The following is a 14,115-nucleotide window of genomic DNA, read 5'->3' as shown; positions in this document are numbered from 1 at the left end:
TTGAAAATGCACTTAGTAAATTGTCATGTAAGTGTTATATGGAAGAATGCATGGTGCTTAATACTGCATACGGTCAACTGGAAAACAATTAGTGAAAACTTAGATTTTATAAAATAAATTTATAAATTATAGCTATGCTAAAATTACTACAATAATAGTTATGTCAAGGTGATAGGATTATAGGTGATTATTTTCTATTTTGGTAGATATGCTTTTAATTATTTTGCAGTGCAAAAGGATATATAATAATTTGTTCTCCCATTAAATGAACATCATAAGTCAATGAGTAATTTAGTTTATGTTTACGTGTTTCTGCTCTTTTTCAAGAGTAGACTTGTAAGGTCTGTCAGTATTAGTTTCATTACGATTGGGTTGTTAACGAACTCTTTGGAAGCCTCCTCTGCAGTCTCCTCTGGAGTCTCCTCTGGAGTCTCCGGCACCCAGTCTCTTCCTCTGGCCTTGCACTTACCTGCTCTGTTTAGCACAGGGCTGTGCAGCCTCACAAAGTGTTGCTACCAGCAAGCTCGTGAGCGCCTCTCCGTTCTTCCCTGAGCTAGATCACGGTTTCCGCTTTTCTACTCGAAGCACTGCTACAACTCAGCCACCGAGTCCTTGGGTAAAACCTTGGACCATGCTGTCATTCTACATGAAGCCGTCCCAAAATCCAGATCCAGCATTTCACCCTGGGGGTGACATCTTCTATCTTCCCTAACCCTCTTGTCTCAGTGGACTCCATCCTTTCTCATGTGTATGGCCACCTGTGCCATTGCCACCGCCCACGCCATCTTTCCAGCCTTTTCTAATGTGCGGACCACTCTGCAATCTGAGGCAGGAGACAATTGCTGCTTTTCCTTTGGGCCTATACAAAATGCAGCCCTGCAGTCATGCTTCCGTCCTGCCTCTTGTTCTGAGGTGCTTTCCCTGGTCTTCTCCATGCTCCAGAACCTTCCTAGGAACCTGGCATGCTGGCCTCCTCAAGTGTTCTTCGTCTGTTCAAGGCAAGCTTTGCCTCAGTGCCAGCTGCCCTCCTACCTGTCCAGTGCACTGAAGCGTCCGACAGCAGGGCCAGCTTCCTGCAGAGCCTTGCACAGGAGTGCTGCACACTCCTGACCCCCCCCCCTCGCTCTTGACTCCATCTGGCTTTGGCTTTTTTATTCTTCCTCTTGGTTCCTTAGTTGCTTTTATTTGTCCCCGGATTCCCTGGAGAGTTTGAGTATGGGACATTCTTTATCTAGGCTGTCACACTGGCTTATTTTAATGTCAGGAGAGCATTGCTTATGTTTTAATATCATTGTTATTGTTGACTTCAGTTTAGGAAATGCATTCAGAAGCTTTCTGCCTTGTTCCTTCTGGTTTCATTTCAAGTGAATGCATCTTTGATTTCATAATGGGGCTTCAACAACAAGCGTCTTAGAAAATAGTGTTAGAGAGACATCACTGGAAAGCCTGTTCTTTCTGTACCTCTCTGCCTCTCGGCATTTTATGACCAAACAAATCTAGAAGGAAGTAGGCAGTTTTAAAACCGTCATATAGAAAAATCTTATTTTATGGGATTTCAGTGTACAAAATGCTTCTCATAACTACAGGATAACATTTAGGTTGTCATAAATGAAAAGGTCTGTTGCTTTATTTTTAAACAGGATTCACTTTTGTTTTAAACCTGCCTCTAAAAATATACGTATTTTAGAAGCTCCAAAGGCTACACAAGAGTGCCCACTGTATAATGTTCTTGTCCTGCGCGGCATGTGGTTGATTTGTTTTTCACAGTGTGGCTTCATTAAAGATCATTTAAAGAAGTGAATTCAAAGACACATCTGATATGTATTTCCATGTTTCTATGCATGAGGTTTTTTTAAAAGTACAGTTACCACATTAGTCTTACATCCTATTTTTAAATAATTCATTGAGCAGATGGATATTTTTAAGCATTCTGTTCTAAGGTTCTATAGTTCTATAGTGCTGCCAAATTCCTTATCAGAGGAAGCACTACAGTTTATGTAGCTGTGGAGAAGATGCTGTTGCTCTTTAGGCCCAGGCAGGCCCTTCCCTCCCCTCCTCTGTAACATTAAGCCCAGGCTGGCCCTTCCCTCCTCTCCTCTGCCTCCTGCGTGCTTTTCTTCTTTGTAAAAACCATTCAACCAGCTGCTCCTTGAGGTCAAGAATAAAGACTGCACTCTCCTTCACCCTCCTGTCCCTCCTGTCCCCTCTTCTGACAGAGTCTCCATCTTGACTCTTGATGTCTGTCTCTCCCAGTGCAGGCGTCACAGGTGTGCTCCACCATGTCTAAGTCACCTGCCTTTTGCATTACCATGATCCTGTGATTCTTGGCATTTGTCAGGGGCTCCATAAAGACTTACGTACTGGTCTTATTCAGTGGTCATAATGACACCTTATATGTATGTGTGAGTGCCTCCATGTATGTACACCATGTGTTATGTGCCCAAGGAGGACAGGAGACAACATGAAATGTCTTGGAAATGGAGTTACAGATAGTTGGGAGACATTCCCAGCTGGGTAATAAACACTCAGCAATCTTCTCGGTGTAACATAATGTTTTAGTTGTTCTTGAAGGTGCCTGTCAAACAGTTTTGTTATTGCCCAAGCTTAGTTTTGTTTATTTATTTTTAAATACTTTTAAAAGACACTCTTATTTTGTAGCCCAGGTTGCCTCATAAATCACTACGTAGCCCGGGCTGGCCTCAAAACTCTTATCCCTTTGCCTCAGCCTCTTAAGATTATGGACATGTATCACCAAATCTTTTTTTTTTGTTTGTCTTTCCTTTTTCTCCCATCTGTGGTCTGACTGGGTCATCCGTGTTCTGAGTGGATCCAACCCTGTTTAGTTTCCAAGAGCACATCAGATTGGGTGTGTTTGGGGTGATAGGACTTTAGACTATACCTCATTTTTCTAGAATAAAGCTTTACCCAAACTGTGACACAGTTGATACACTTGTCCTAAGTATAGTACTCAGTGCATGTTTCTGAAGGAGCTGTGTGTGACTCTGCTTCAGTACCCAGATCAAGCCTGCCAGGGTCCGAGAAGCTGCTCTGGGTCTACCTGCCGTTCGCTGCCCAGAACCTTCATAGAGACCGCTGCACTGGCCTGCAAGTCCATGTACTAGGTCTGCCTGTTTTTGAACTATAGAAACTGGAATTCTGTATTCTCTTTTGTTCAGAATGTTTTGGAGACAGAAGACCCGAGTCTTTTGCCTACATAGCTTCTGAGCTATACATAGGTATTTTGTATTAGGTTTATATTTTGTTCAGTTCTCAGAAGTTATTGTGCCAGCAGTAGTGTGTAGTTCACATTCTCGCCATCATTTGTGCCCTCACTCTCTTCACACCTTCCACTTCTTTCCACACCATGCCCGGCTTATTTTCACTTTTTAAAGTGTGTGTGTGTGTGTGTGTGTGTCTGTCTGTCTGTCTGTCTGTGTGTCTGTCTTTCGCATGCATCACAGCACATGTGTGCACTTACAGGGTACATCTCAGGAGCTGATTCTCTTCTGTGACCTTGTGGAACTTAGGTCTTGAAGCTTTTGTGCCTGTCTGCCAAGCATCTCCCCAGCCCCGCTTTGTTTCCTCTTTTGAGACAGTTGTCACACTGTAGTCCAGGCTGGCGGAGAACTCGCTGTGTAGACCAGGCTGGTCTTTAACTTTTGTTAGTTCTGCCTCAGTTTCCCTGTTAATCGTTCTGCTTAAGTTTCCTGAGTTGTTGGGGTTGTAGGCACAGGTCCGTTTGCCTGTCTATGTGAGCTGTTGTCTGTCCACACTTTCTGAGTGGTTCTTCATGAGTTGTGTAAACTCCTAATCTTAAGGCTGAGCTCCGGCTTACATTTTTGTTTTTCTCTCATGGCTATAGTGGCTTTATTTTAGATTAATAGTTTTTAATAATTGATATAGTAAGTATATAAGATATATAAGTATAGGCCAAACCTCTTTATTTTTTTTCAGTGTAGATATCAGTTACCACATACCATTTATTTTTTCCTTTTTTTTAATTAGATATTTTCTTTATATACATTTCAAATGCTATCCCAAAAGTTCCCTATACCCTACCCCAGCCCTGCCCCCCTACCCACCCACTCCCACTTCTTGACCCTGGCATTCCTCTGTACTGGGGCATATAAAGTTTGCAATACCAAGGGGCCTTTCTTCCCAGTGATGCATATACAGCTAGAGACACGAGCTCTGGGGGTACTGGTTAGTTCATATTGTTGTTCCAGCTATTACCATTTATTAAAGACATTTCTTCACAGTATTGGAGGGCCTTTGTCATCTGCCCTTGGCTAGTGTGCACAAACAGTGCCTGAGATGTGCCCTTGACTACTGTGCACCGACAGTGCCTGAGAGTGTACACTGAACACTGAGCGCACTCCTCTGCTCGCGCTTTACTATGTGTGAGGTGCATTTTGCTTTGCTCTTCAAATGACATTATATCAAGCATGCTACATACCTTGCCTTTTTTCCTCCAAAATGCTTGAGACACTTTTCTGTGTAAATGTTCTGTGTCATTTTTAATGCTGACGAAGAAGAGGATTCTGTAATGTAGATGGCTGTTGACTTTTTGGGCAATGGTTCAAGTGATGAAGTTTGAGGGTTTCCTGTTGTGCCCAGTTTATAGAGGACTTCAGCTATAGTCCTGTGCATTTGTCCATTTGCATTTGTGTGCTTCTAAAGATAGAATTCTATGAATAGTGTTGCTTTGTTAACAGAGCATACACATTTTAAATAAGAAGTGGCCAGATTACCTCTTGAAAAGTACACACCATTTGGTACTTCTGGCCAAGAATTCTTGTGAAAATATTCTTTTGAAAAAGTTACCTGCTGATGGACCATTGCTATGCATGCTTCCCAGTTTCGTCCATCTCATTCACAAAGACAGTGCCCTTGTCAGTGTGCGTGCACTTTTTGAGTTTCTCAGAGGCTGGGGAGTTGCCAATATTTTGTGGACTTTTTATTCTACTTAGATTTTTATAAAACGCTTTTCATTTATTACTTGTTTTTTTTTTTGCTCAGGCTAGCATGGAACTCTCATGTAGACCAGGGTGGCCTCAAACTTACTTCTCCCCATGCCCCGACATAACTCTCCACCTTTGCTCCCCTAGTTTTGGGATCAGAGGCATGCACCAGCACGCCTGACTTGCTGTCTGTTAATATCAGCGTATTATAATACTGGATTGAATGTTAAAGTTTTATCAATCATATTTTGTCTCCATTTTTTCTAATTTGAAGATTTCCGTTGCAGTTGCCTTTCATACATGCACAAACCCCGGCTTGATAGGGTAAACTAGGTGCTGTTCAGTGCATGCCTGTTCACCAGAAGTCAAACGGACGGCGGTTGCTGCATTAGATTATAGGAATCTCCTTTCATTTGTTCCTCTCTCCTCCTGTTCTCCCCTCTAGTTTCAAAAGAACTGGGAGGAGCTAGATAGACCCAGGGTAAGCTTTTCTTCTAACCGTAACTGATCGGGACAGGAGGTAACTGGAGAGGAGAGCCTGCATCCTCATCCGAGTGAGCTGGGAAGTCCTGAGATAGTCGGTCTAGCAAATGAGTTTTGGAAATTGCCTTATCGGGAGCAGTTGTCCTGTATGGCTGTCAAGAGTTTTCAGCATTTCTAGGGAGCAAGTGTATTGGGAGTGGGGGAACTTCAATTGATATAGGACTTGGCCAGATGAGGACATTGGATCCTTCTGACCTGGGGTTATCTATGGACATATGAGTCCTGTAAAGCAAGTATTCGGCTATACTGCATGTGCCTCCATACAGAACAAGCAGGAATGAAGGAGACCTCGAACTCTTGAGCAGTAACTGCCACTCTGAGGAGATTCACCAGGAACCAAGGATGAGTTCACTACTATTTGGCTTATGAACTTGAAGATGTGCTGAGTTTAATCTAGAAGAACTGTGGGGTCCAAGACAGTGGAAGGAGTGGGATGATGTCTGCCTCTGCAAGTGCTGCCAACTGCTGAGCCATCTTCAGCTCCTAATTATAATTGTGTAGTTTGAAATTAAGAAATCCTTGTTGTGAATACCAACTTTAGCAAATAAAATTATTCCAAGTCATCTTGGTGGGATTATGTGGAAGATGTAGTATATAGTTAATGCTAGTGTAAAGAAAGGGGAATTGTTTGTTAGATAATTGACGAATACTTGCTCGGGCAGCCATACATTTAACACAGATTTCCTAACAAATTGTCCCTCTCTCCCATATAGCCAATAAATAACCAAGCAGTATAAAGCGAGGGAGCCGGGTCTCTAAGAGACAGTTTATAAAGTCTGTCAGTTCATTAATGACTGTCCGGATTCATTCCCTGAAACACAAACTCTACTTCTTCCCGAATAATGAGCCGTTGTCACGGTTCCAAGCCCAGATCTGGCAGAATTCCTGCTAACCTTAGCTTACCCGCTCTAATTTCTCGTTTGTATCGTGCCCTATTTATTCTAGCCAACGAGATAAAAATTACTTTGTTGCCTTCAGTGACATAATTCCATAAATCGCCAACATAAACATGTAGCAAAACAGACAAACGCAAAGAGCCAATTCATTAACACTGGTAAGTCCGTGGCAGTATGAGGGCAAGTGGCCATATGATTAATCCGCTTCAGAAAGTCATTCCATGGCTATTTATTATGCTGTCTCTTTGTGAGGCGGGTGTGAGGGATATAGCTTGTGCCCTATAGGCTGGTACAGGACTCTCTGGTTCTGTCTGCCTCTTCTAGTACTTCCATGACGATCTCATCTGGGAACCAAATGTGGAGCAGAGCCTCAGCCCACTTCTGAACATCCTTCATATCAGCTTGTCTGTCCTGAATTTTATCTTTTCCACTGGTAGCTGCCGTCAGCAGACTCCTAGCATGGATTTATTGTCTGTTAGCAGCAGCAGCAGCTTTGTACCTGATGTATATTTTGTGTTTACATGTTTAATTATGTCCAGTTTCTATGCCGCTATAAAACTCACTACCTTCTAACCAGCCAGATTTCTTGTAACCTGAACTGGAGGCTGTGTCGTGGGCTTCTTGATAAGCATTTGCTGGCCTTGTTTCTATCTTGCAGATATTCCTCCTCCTAAATTGGGCAATACCTATACCCACTCATTTAGCCTAGAACTTGAGGTTTTTGAGAGACAGATGGTGTGTAGACTTAAGTCTTTCCCTCTGCCAGTAGCTCTTTTTAGCTTTTTCACTTTAAATTAGATACTTCTCATCCATCTCTCTGTATTTGAAGTTCCTCGGAGTCAGCCAGGCCTAACTGCATGCAGAGATCCTGTTGCTGTTTAGAGCTGCCTCTGTTTATATTTGCTCCCATCCCCGTTCTGTTCTCCCCTCCTCATAAATATATGAAGACTTTTCCAGATCCCAAGTCAGACAGCATCCCACTCCTTCCACTGTGGTCTGTGTGTGTCTCTCTCTGTTTCTCTGTCTCTCTCATTTTCTTTTTTGAGACAGGGTCTTTCCCTATAGATCAGAGTAGCCTTAAACTTGCAGTGGTCCTCCTGCCTCTGCACCTGAAGAACTAGAGTACAGGGATGTAGCACCAATCTTGGCTTTCTCATCACTTCTTATGTGTTCAAAGGCAGCAAGCATCCGTGCAGGTGAGATGCAGAGGAGGAAAAGCAGCAGGAAGGAGGCCTCATCTTCTGAGGGACCATGCTCTTGTGCTCATATTCAGCCCAAAACAGAATCCCAAGGCTTGTGGAGTGGGCATGACTGAAACGGCACCACGTACAGGGTCTGGCACCTAGTGGTTAAAAATAAAATACTGAGCTCGTAGTGAGTGCTGTAAGGCTCTGCAGGTTCTGCCACCTCCCTCCTGCCTCTCTAATCCTCTCCTGTTTAGTTTGGTCTTGTAGTCCCTGGAAACATGCCTATCTCACTCTACTGAGATGCTCTTTTCTGTTGTGGTGGGTGGTTTCCACTGTCAACTTTACCTGGTCTAGTATCACCTGGGTAAAGGAGGAGCCAATTGTCCGAGTGCGAGCGTTCGTGCAGTTCCTTCTCTCTCTGCTCTCACCTGTGGCTCTCGTATGTGTAACCGGTATAAGTCCCTGCAGCTCTGACTTTCCCAAGATGAAATGTAACCTGTAGAACTGTGAGCTAAAATAAACCCTCTCTCCCCTAAGTTGCTGCTGTCAGAGTATTTTACCACATCAACAGGAAAGGAAGTTTAGACACCCAGGTAGCCGCAGAGTGGAACTCTTACTATTTCTTTCACTGCTGGGGGGAAAGCCAGAGCACTGCACATGCTAGAGAAGACCTCTACCTCTGAATGTATCTTCTCCTTTTTTTATTTTATCTCCTCAAAGATGCTTTCTCTGACTAGACTATCTTAAAATAACTTTTTTCCCACCAAGTGTTGCTTTGTAGCACAAGTTGGCCTTAATTCACAGTCACCTTGCCTTAGCCTCCTAAGCCCTGAGGTGACAGGCGTGTGCCATCATGCCTGGCTTTCTGGGTAGTCAGAGGAAAGTGGTACAAGATCTGTTGCCGTGTTGGTCGTGAAGCTGAATCCAGAGAGCAGGCAGAGACCTGCCGCCTCCATCTTGGCACACATGAGTCTCATGTCTTTGGTTTCTAAAGTACAGATTGTCTTTTTCTGAGCCGGCTTTTAATTGCGCCTTTTGTGGGTTTTAATCCACCATCCTGGTAAACCTCAGACAGTTGGTACTTTATCCCTGTTCCAGCTCTGTAGCGATCTCCTGTAATATCAGTGCAGGCTCGTCAGCTCCGATCATCGTAGCAGGTGCAGCACATTAGCACCTCCAAATTAGATCATAATGCAACAATGTCTTATTGAAAACATCTATAAATATCTCATAAAGCTTAGACTTTCCTGAAGACAGGAACATCACTTCTGAAAAGCTTTCATCTGTTACTCTAGAAAAAATGGTAAAATATTTAGACATAACATGATTCTGTTTATTATAAACTGTGGTTTCTTACGCTGGGTTACTTTAAATTTATTTAGGCAAACACCCTTTCTTGTATTCATACCTCTCAAATAAAGCCTTTATCATTTATAATGCTGTTCCCATTTTAGTAACTGAGATGGTATATGAGCACCGTTTGTCAGTCAGACAAACGGTGTTCATAGTGTTTGGCACCTGGCTGAGCAGTGCAAATTTTAAATTATTCTTTATATGTGCTCTTCTACAGCCGTTGTCTTGTTTTCCCGAAGTGAGTTGATGCTTTGCTGTTAACTGAGTGACTTTGTTCTTCTCCAAATTCTCACCCAAGATGGAGGCAAAGAAGTGTTGTCCATGCACCAGATCCTTCTCTACCTGCTCCGCTGCAGCAAGGCTCTGGTGCCCGAGGAGGAGATTGCTAACATGCTCCAGTGGGAGGAGCTCGAGTGGCAGAAATACGCAGAAGAGTGCAAAGGCATGATCGTTACCAACCCTGGGACGGTGAGTTCTGGTGCCTGCACAGCCTGGCCTGGGAGTGAGCCTCCTTTCCTTGTTTGGATGGTTCACACACACAGTAACCGCACATAGCATGTTTTGAGTATTCTAGCTTCTTGTCCTTTGGGTAAGTGTTCTTTAAATACTTAGTGAATAAGAAAACACTACACTTTGGGCATATTTTGTTCACCTGCCTGAAGATGTATATATATACCTTTAAGACTTTTGATGTGCATTGCAGATTTCTCTGCAGGAGGATTGTGGGTCATATGAGAATACTCATTCTTTCGTACTAGCTTTAAAACAAAAAACCTTTGCCACTTTGGTAGTGGAAGAAATTAGTTTTATATTTATTTTAGTTTCTAGTGAAAATTTATATTTTAAATTATTTTACCAATTATTTTTTGTTAAGTAAATTGTTATTACCCATTTTGTGATATTATTCTATGGTACTTATTTATTTATTTATTTATTTTAGTCATTTGTCATATAGATATTATTTTTTGATCGGTACATATCCAAAACTGTTTAAAACTAGAAAGGTTAAAAAAAGTTTTGCTGCTATACTGTTAAACACAAAATTAATAAAGTATCTTTTAAAAAATATAAGAGCCCTGTCTGTATATGGCAATGAATTGTTCCCTTTAAAAAGGTACATATATTTTCATTTCTTCTGGCCACTTTAGAGCTAAGTCAGAGAGCAGCTGATGGAGATAGCATTTGTCATGCTCTGGAGTGGTCTCTTTGGGAGTGTGTCATCCTGGGCTTGCCTCCATGGCGGGGTTCAGCTTTCCTGAAATCCTATAGTTAGAAGCCGTTTGAAAGGAGTTAAGAATTCTCCTGATGATTCAGCCCAGACATTGCAGACAGTGGGCCCAGGAAGTTACAGTGTTGAAAAAGTCCCAGGGGCTTCTGATTCTTCCTGGTTTGTTCCATGCATCCGTGTGGTCACTTACCTGTCACCCAGTCATAATGCAGCCGGTATATTGATGAGGCGGTGCGTGAGTCACAGCCAGCAGAGCTTGTCCGTGATGCAAGGAGCCCGTGATGGACATTAGTTAGCAGCCCACACACTGAAACCTTCAGTTTAAGCAGAGACCAGTGTGCCATAAATGCTAAAGTGAAAACTCACAGAAATGGAGAAACTGTACCGACGATCGGCATGTCTGATGTATATCTTTGAGATGGTGAATGGCTTGTAGATAGTGAAAGAAACTTGACTGGTGAGTGTCAAAGGCTTCTGTTGGAAAATGATCAGAAATAGATTGGAAAGTGAGCATGGGTGTTTGGCTTAGGGACGTGATGATGAAGTCAGTTATACTTTCTTACTATTTATGCACAGATAGTTTATTGTTACAGAGGCGCTTTTCACTCCGTACTCTTCAGACGTGTACATGTCCCAGGGCAGAGTAGGCATGGCTCTGCATTCCGTTCTGTACAGGACTCATTTGAAAGATTGCCTAGTGGCAAGGACATTGGGAAATTTATTGAGTTTTCCCCGCCATTATGGTCACATTAAATACTTTCTTGCTGCAGACTTAAAATAATTAATGTTCCTCCCTGACAGTTTTGCCTCTGCCTGAGAACACTTTGGTCATTAGTGAAAAGGCTTTAAATTCTTAGAGAGAGATGCAATGATAGATTTGTAGGCTATGGCCGAAGTCTAGAATTTACTTCATTCCCTACCCCATCGTCCTCATAATTTAGAGATGATTTTTTTCATTTTTAAAAATTAACTTTGGTATTTTGAGTCAAGGTTCTATGAGGTTCTATGAGCCCAGGCTGGCCTTCAACTCTGGATTCACCCACCTTGTCCCACTTCCCAGGCTGGGATTAGATGCTGTGCTATCACACATGGCTGCCGGGAGACTTTTGACGGTATCTTGCTTCTGTGCTCTGGTTGGTCTTGAATGGCGAGGCTCAAGTGATCTTGGGTCCTCAGTGCTTCTGTAGATTGTAGTGATGTAAGTCGAATGGCACAGAAATAACTCATCATTCCTTACACAGTTTTTTAAAAAACAGCATATGCCTGAACAAATCATTTTTAGACCTAAATGACACATTTCTGCTGCTAATGGGCATTCATGTAATTTAATGTTTAGCTTACCTATAATTAAAATCGTCTAATTTTTTTTTGAGAACAAAGATAATTTTTTCAAGCTAGTAGTAAGATTTTTTTATTTTTAGATGACATCCATTTTATAACATTTCATGATTTTTTTTTTAACAACGTGAATGAATTTATACAAACCTGTCCTCGTTTTTGTAATTGTCAGCTGGTTGAGCAGGCTAAATTGGAGCAACTAGCCTACCTCCAATTCCAGGGAATCCGTCCACTTTGACCTTGAAGGGCACCAGGCTTTGACATGGTATTCATACATGCATGCATATGGAACACTCATATACATAAAATAAATCTTAAAAAGGAAGAGTGAAAGTCAGTTCCTTGTTGTGTCATCATAGCACTTAATCTAAGTGAGAATTAGGGACTATAAAGGTACAGGACAGTACAGTGGAAAATATACATAGAGGCATCAGTGTCATTTGAATATGAGGCTCTGACAGACTGAGCCTGCAGAGTCCTTCTGTGAGGTGGAACCCATGCCCCTGTAAGATGTTAGGGGAAGATGTATCTGACCAGGCGTTCTTTGAAAAGTTTAATTTTTAAAGGTATCTGTGTAGTCTGCCAAAATAAAATGAGACAAAAATCACTGTTCATTATGCCAAGTGGCGAAGACTTGTTTGCAGGGATGACATTACAGCTTTTGCACAGAATAGGGTTTTCTATGCTAAAGGGTTTTTCTGTTTGGAGACAAGGCTTGCCTAGAGAAAAGAAATGTGATTAATCCCTTACTTAGGTTAAAGTGGGTGTCTCAGGCCTTCCGTCGGTAATGAATGATCCGCTGTTCTTTTCTCCCTAGAAACCGAGCTCTGTCCGCATTGATCAGCTGGATCGTGAACAGTTCAACCCCGAAGTGATCACTTTCCCGATTATCGTTCACTTTGGGATCCGCCCCGCACAGTTGAGTTATGCAGGAGACCCACAGTAAGATATCTCTCGGTGTTTGTCTTGGCCAGTTTCACCTTCTACTAACAGCTGAATTACCAGGGGATACCTTCAGCGGGCTTCTTCCTCATTACAGAATAGGTTTTGTAGTTTGTGAAGAGTGAGTTTCTTTACACAGTGACTGCACTAAGTTACCCAGTAGGTTGTCCCCAACAGTCTCGTCACTGAGAGTCCTGAGTGGATTTAAACTTTGGGGGGCTTTTCCTTTGCCTAGAATCATTAATATCTACTTGTTTCGTTTTGTTTTGAATTTGCTCAGCTCCCTGAATGGCAGGCAGCATTGTCTGAGTTTCTAGCATGGGGTATTTGGACGATCCCATCTGGAGTCCAGGGTTGTGTGGGATGTAGGAGCTGTGTATTCCCACCCTTAGAATCCATATTACCTTGTGGATGTGAGCTTTTTCCAGCTGGCACATTAATATCTTTCTGGGAAACGATGAGGGTATATGGGAATGGAGATAGATAGGACCTTTCAGGTGTGTTTGGATTTCCTACTTTTTAGACAAATAATCAATTTCCTGACTTAATTTAAATGGGAGAGAAGGGCATGGGAGATTTCCATTCCTAACTGCAGTTCTGGCTGTCATATATTAGAAGAGGCTAAAGGGTGTTATTCTTTTCTTTCCCTCTTTGGATAAAAGTGTGAAGCAGTGAACCAGGCCCTGTGTAAGTACTTCTTTCTTTCCTCCCTTCTCTAAAACTGTTGACCAAGGAGAGAGGCCAGGAAAGGAGTGGTTTCAACATGGCAGGAAGTCTTCAAAGCTCTCCTTGTCAGAAAAGTGTTAGTAGAATGTGAGTAGGCTCTCGTGGACTCTCATGGCAGGACCGTGAACTGATAAAGGGCTGTGTAGTCTCTACATCCCCAGATCGCTAAACAAACTGGTACCTACCCTTGCCTTCCCCACTCTCCAGCAGGCAAATGGATACACCTGAGTGGCTTGAGCCACAGCACTAAGGGGTTCTTTGTCGGAGTGCTCTTGAATCGACCATCTCTATTTTTAAAAAGGGATTCTTTTTTCACAAGAGACATATTTTAAATTTAGATAAACACATCACTTATAAAGAGGTAGCAGTGAGAAATGGAACATGAGTCTGGTGACTGAAGTGGCTTTGTGAGCCTTCTGTGGAGTTGTTTTTCCAGACACTCATCCTTTTAGTCTGAACCTCATTTTTAATCCAAATAAGTTACCAGTCACTTAATCCTCAAGCTCCAGATGACTCAGGTCACCCAGCTCCTGAACTCTCCAACTCTGGGTTGCTTTAGGATGAGCGTTTTCTGCCACTAAGGAAGGGATGTATGTTTGAGCAGGCTTAGTAGAATAATTGGTTTGATATTCACAGTAGATTTATCTTCTCTTTGTCTAAGATAACTTTCTGTCCTTTTCCTAGGTATCAGAAATTATGGAAAAGCTATGTGAAACTTCGCCACCTCCTAGCAAACAGTCCCAAAGTCAAACAAACTGACAAGCAGAAGCTGGCTCAGAGGGAGGTCGGTATTGAACCCACCCCTTGGCAACTGATGAGGGTGCACGTTGGGGCATTTTCAGATTGTTGCGTTACTCTATAGTTCTAGGGTAAGATTTTAAATAATTAGGGTTACTCCTCCCTGTATTATTGATTGCTTCTTAAAAATCTTTTAGTAGTCT

At 42.4% G+C, this 14,115-nt stretch overlaps 1 protein-coding gene across 3 annotated transcripts in view; it reads left to right on the top strand.

The window, feature by feature from the left end:
• The window catches only part of Drosha (drosha ribonuclease III), a 105,171-nt gene that overhangs the window by 41,540 nt on the left and 49,516 nt on the right, over positions 1 to 14,115 (top strand). For 2 of the 3 annotated variants that reach the window (XM_021182952.2, XM_085831385.1), the window contains 3 exons: positions 9,239 to 9,408; positions 12,324 to 12,448; positions 13,859 to 13,958. In XM_021182952.2, the coding sequence (XP_021038611.1) occupies positions 9,239 to 9,408; positions 12,324 to 12,448; positions 13,859 to 13,958 (395 nt within the window). The remainder of the gene's footprint in view (positions 1 to 9,238; positions 9,409 to 12,323; positions 12,449 to 13,858; positions 13,959 to 14,115) is intronic. The other variant, XM_021182954.3, reaches the window with a different exon arrangement.

This window comes from Mus caroli, unplaced genomic scaffold, assembly GCF_978045245.1.
Source record: "Mus caroli unplaced genomic scaffold, Mus_caroli_1 scaffold_16, whole genome shotgun sequence".
Lineage (NCBI taxonomy): Eukaryota > Metazoa > Chordata > Mammalia > Rodentia > Muridae > Mus > Mus caroli.
Note: the sequence above shows the minus strand (reverse complement) of the source record. Positions and strands in the feature narration are given on the sequence as shown.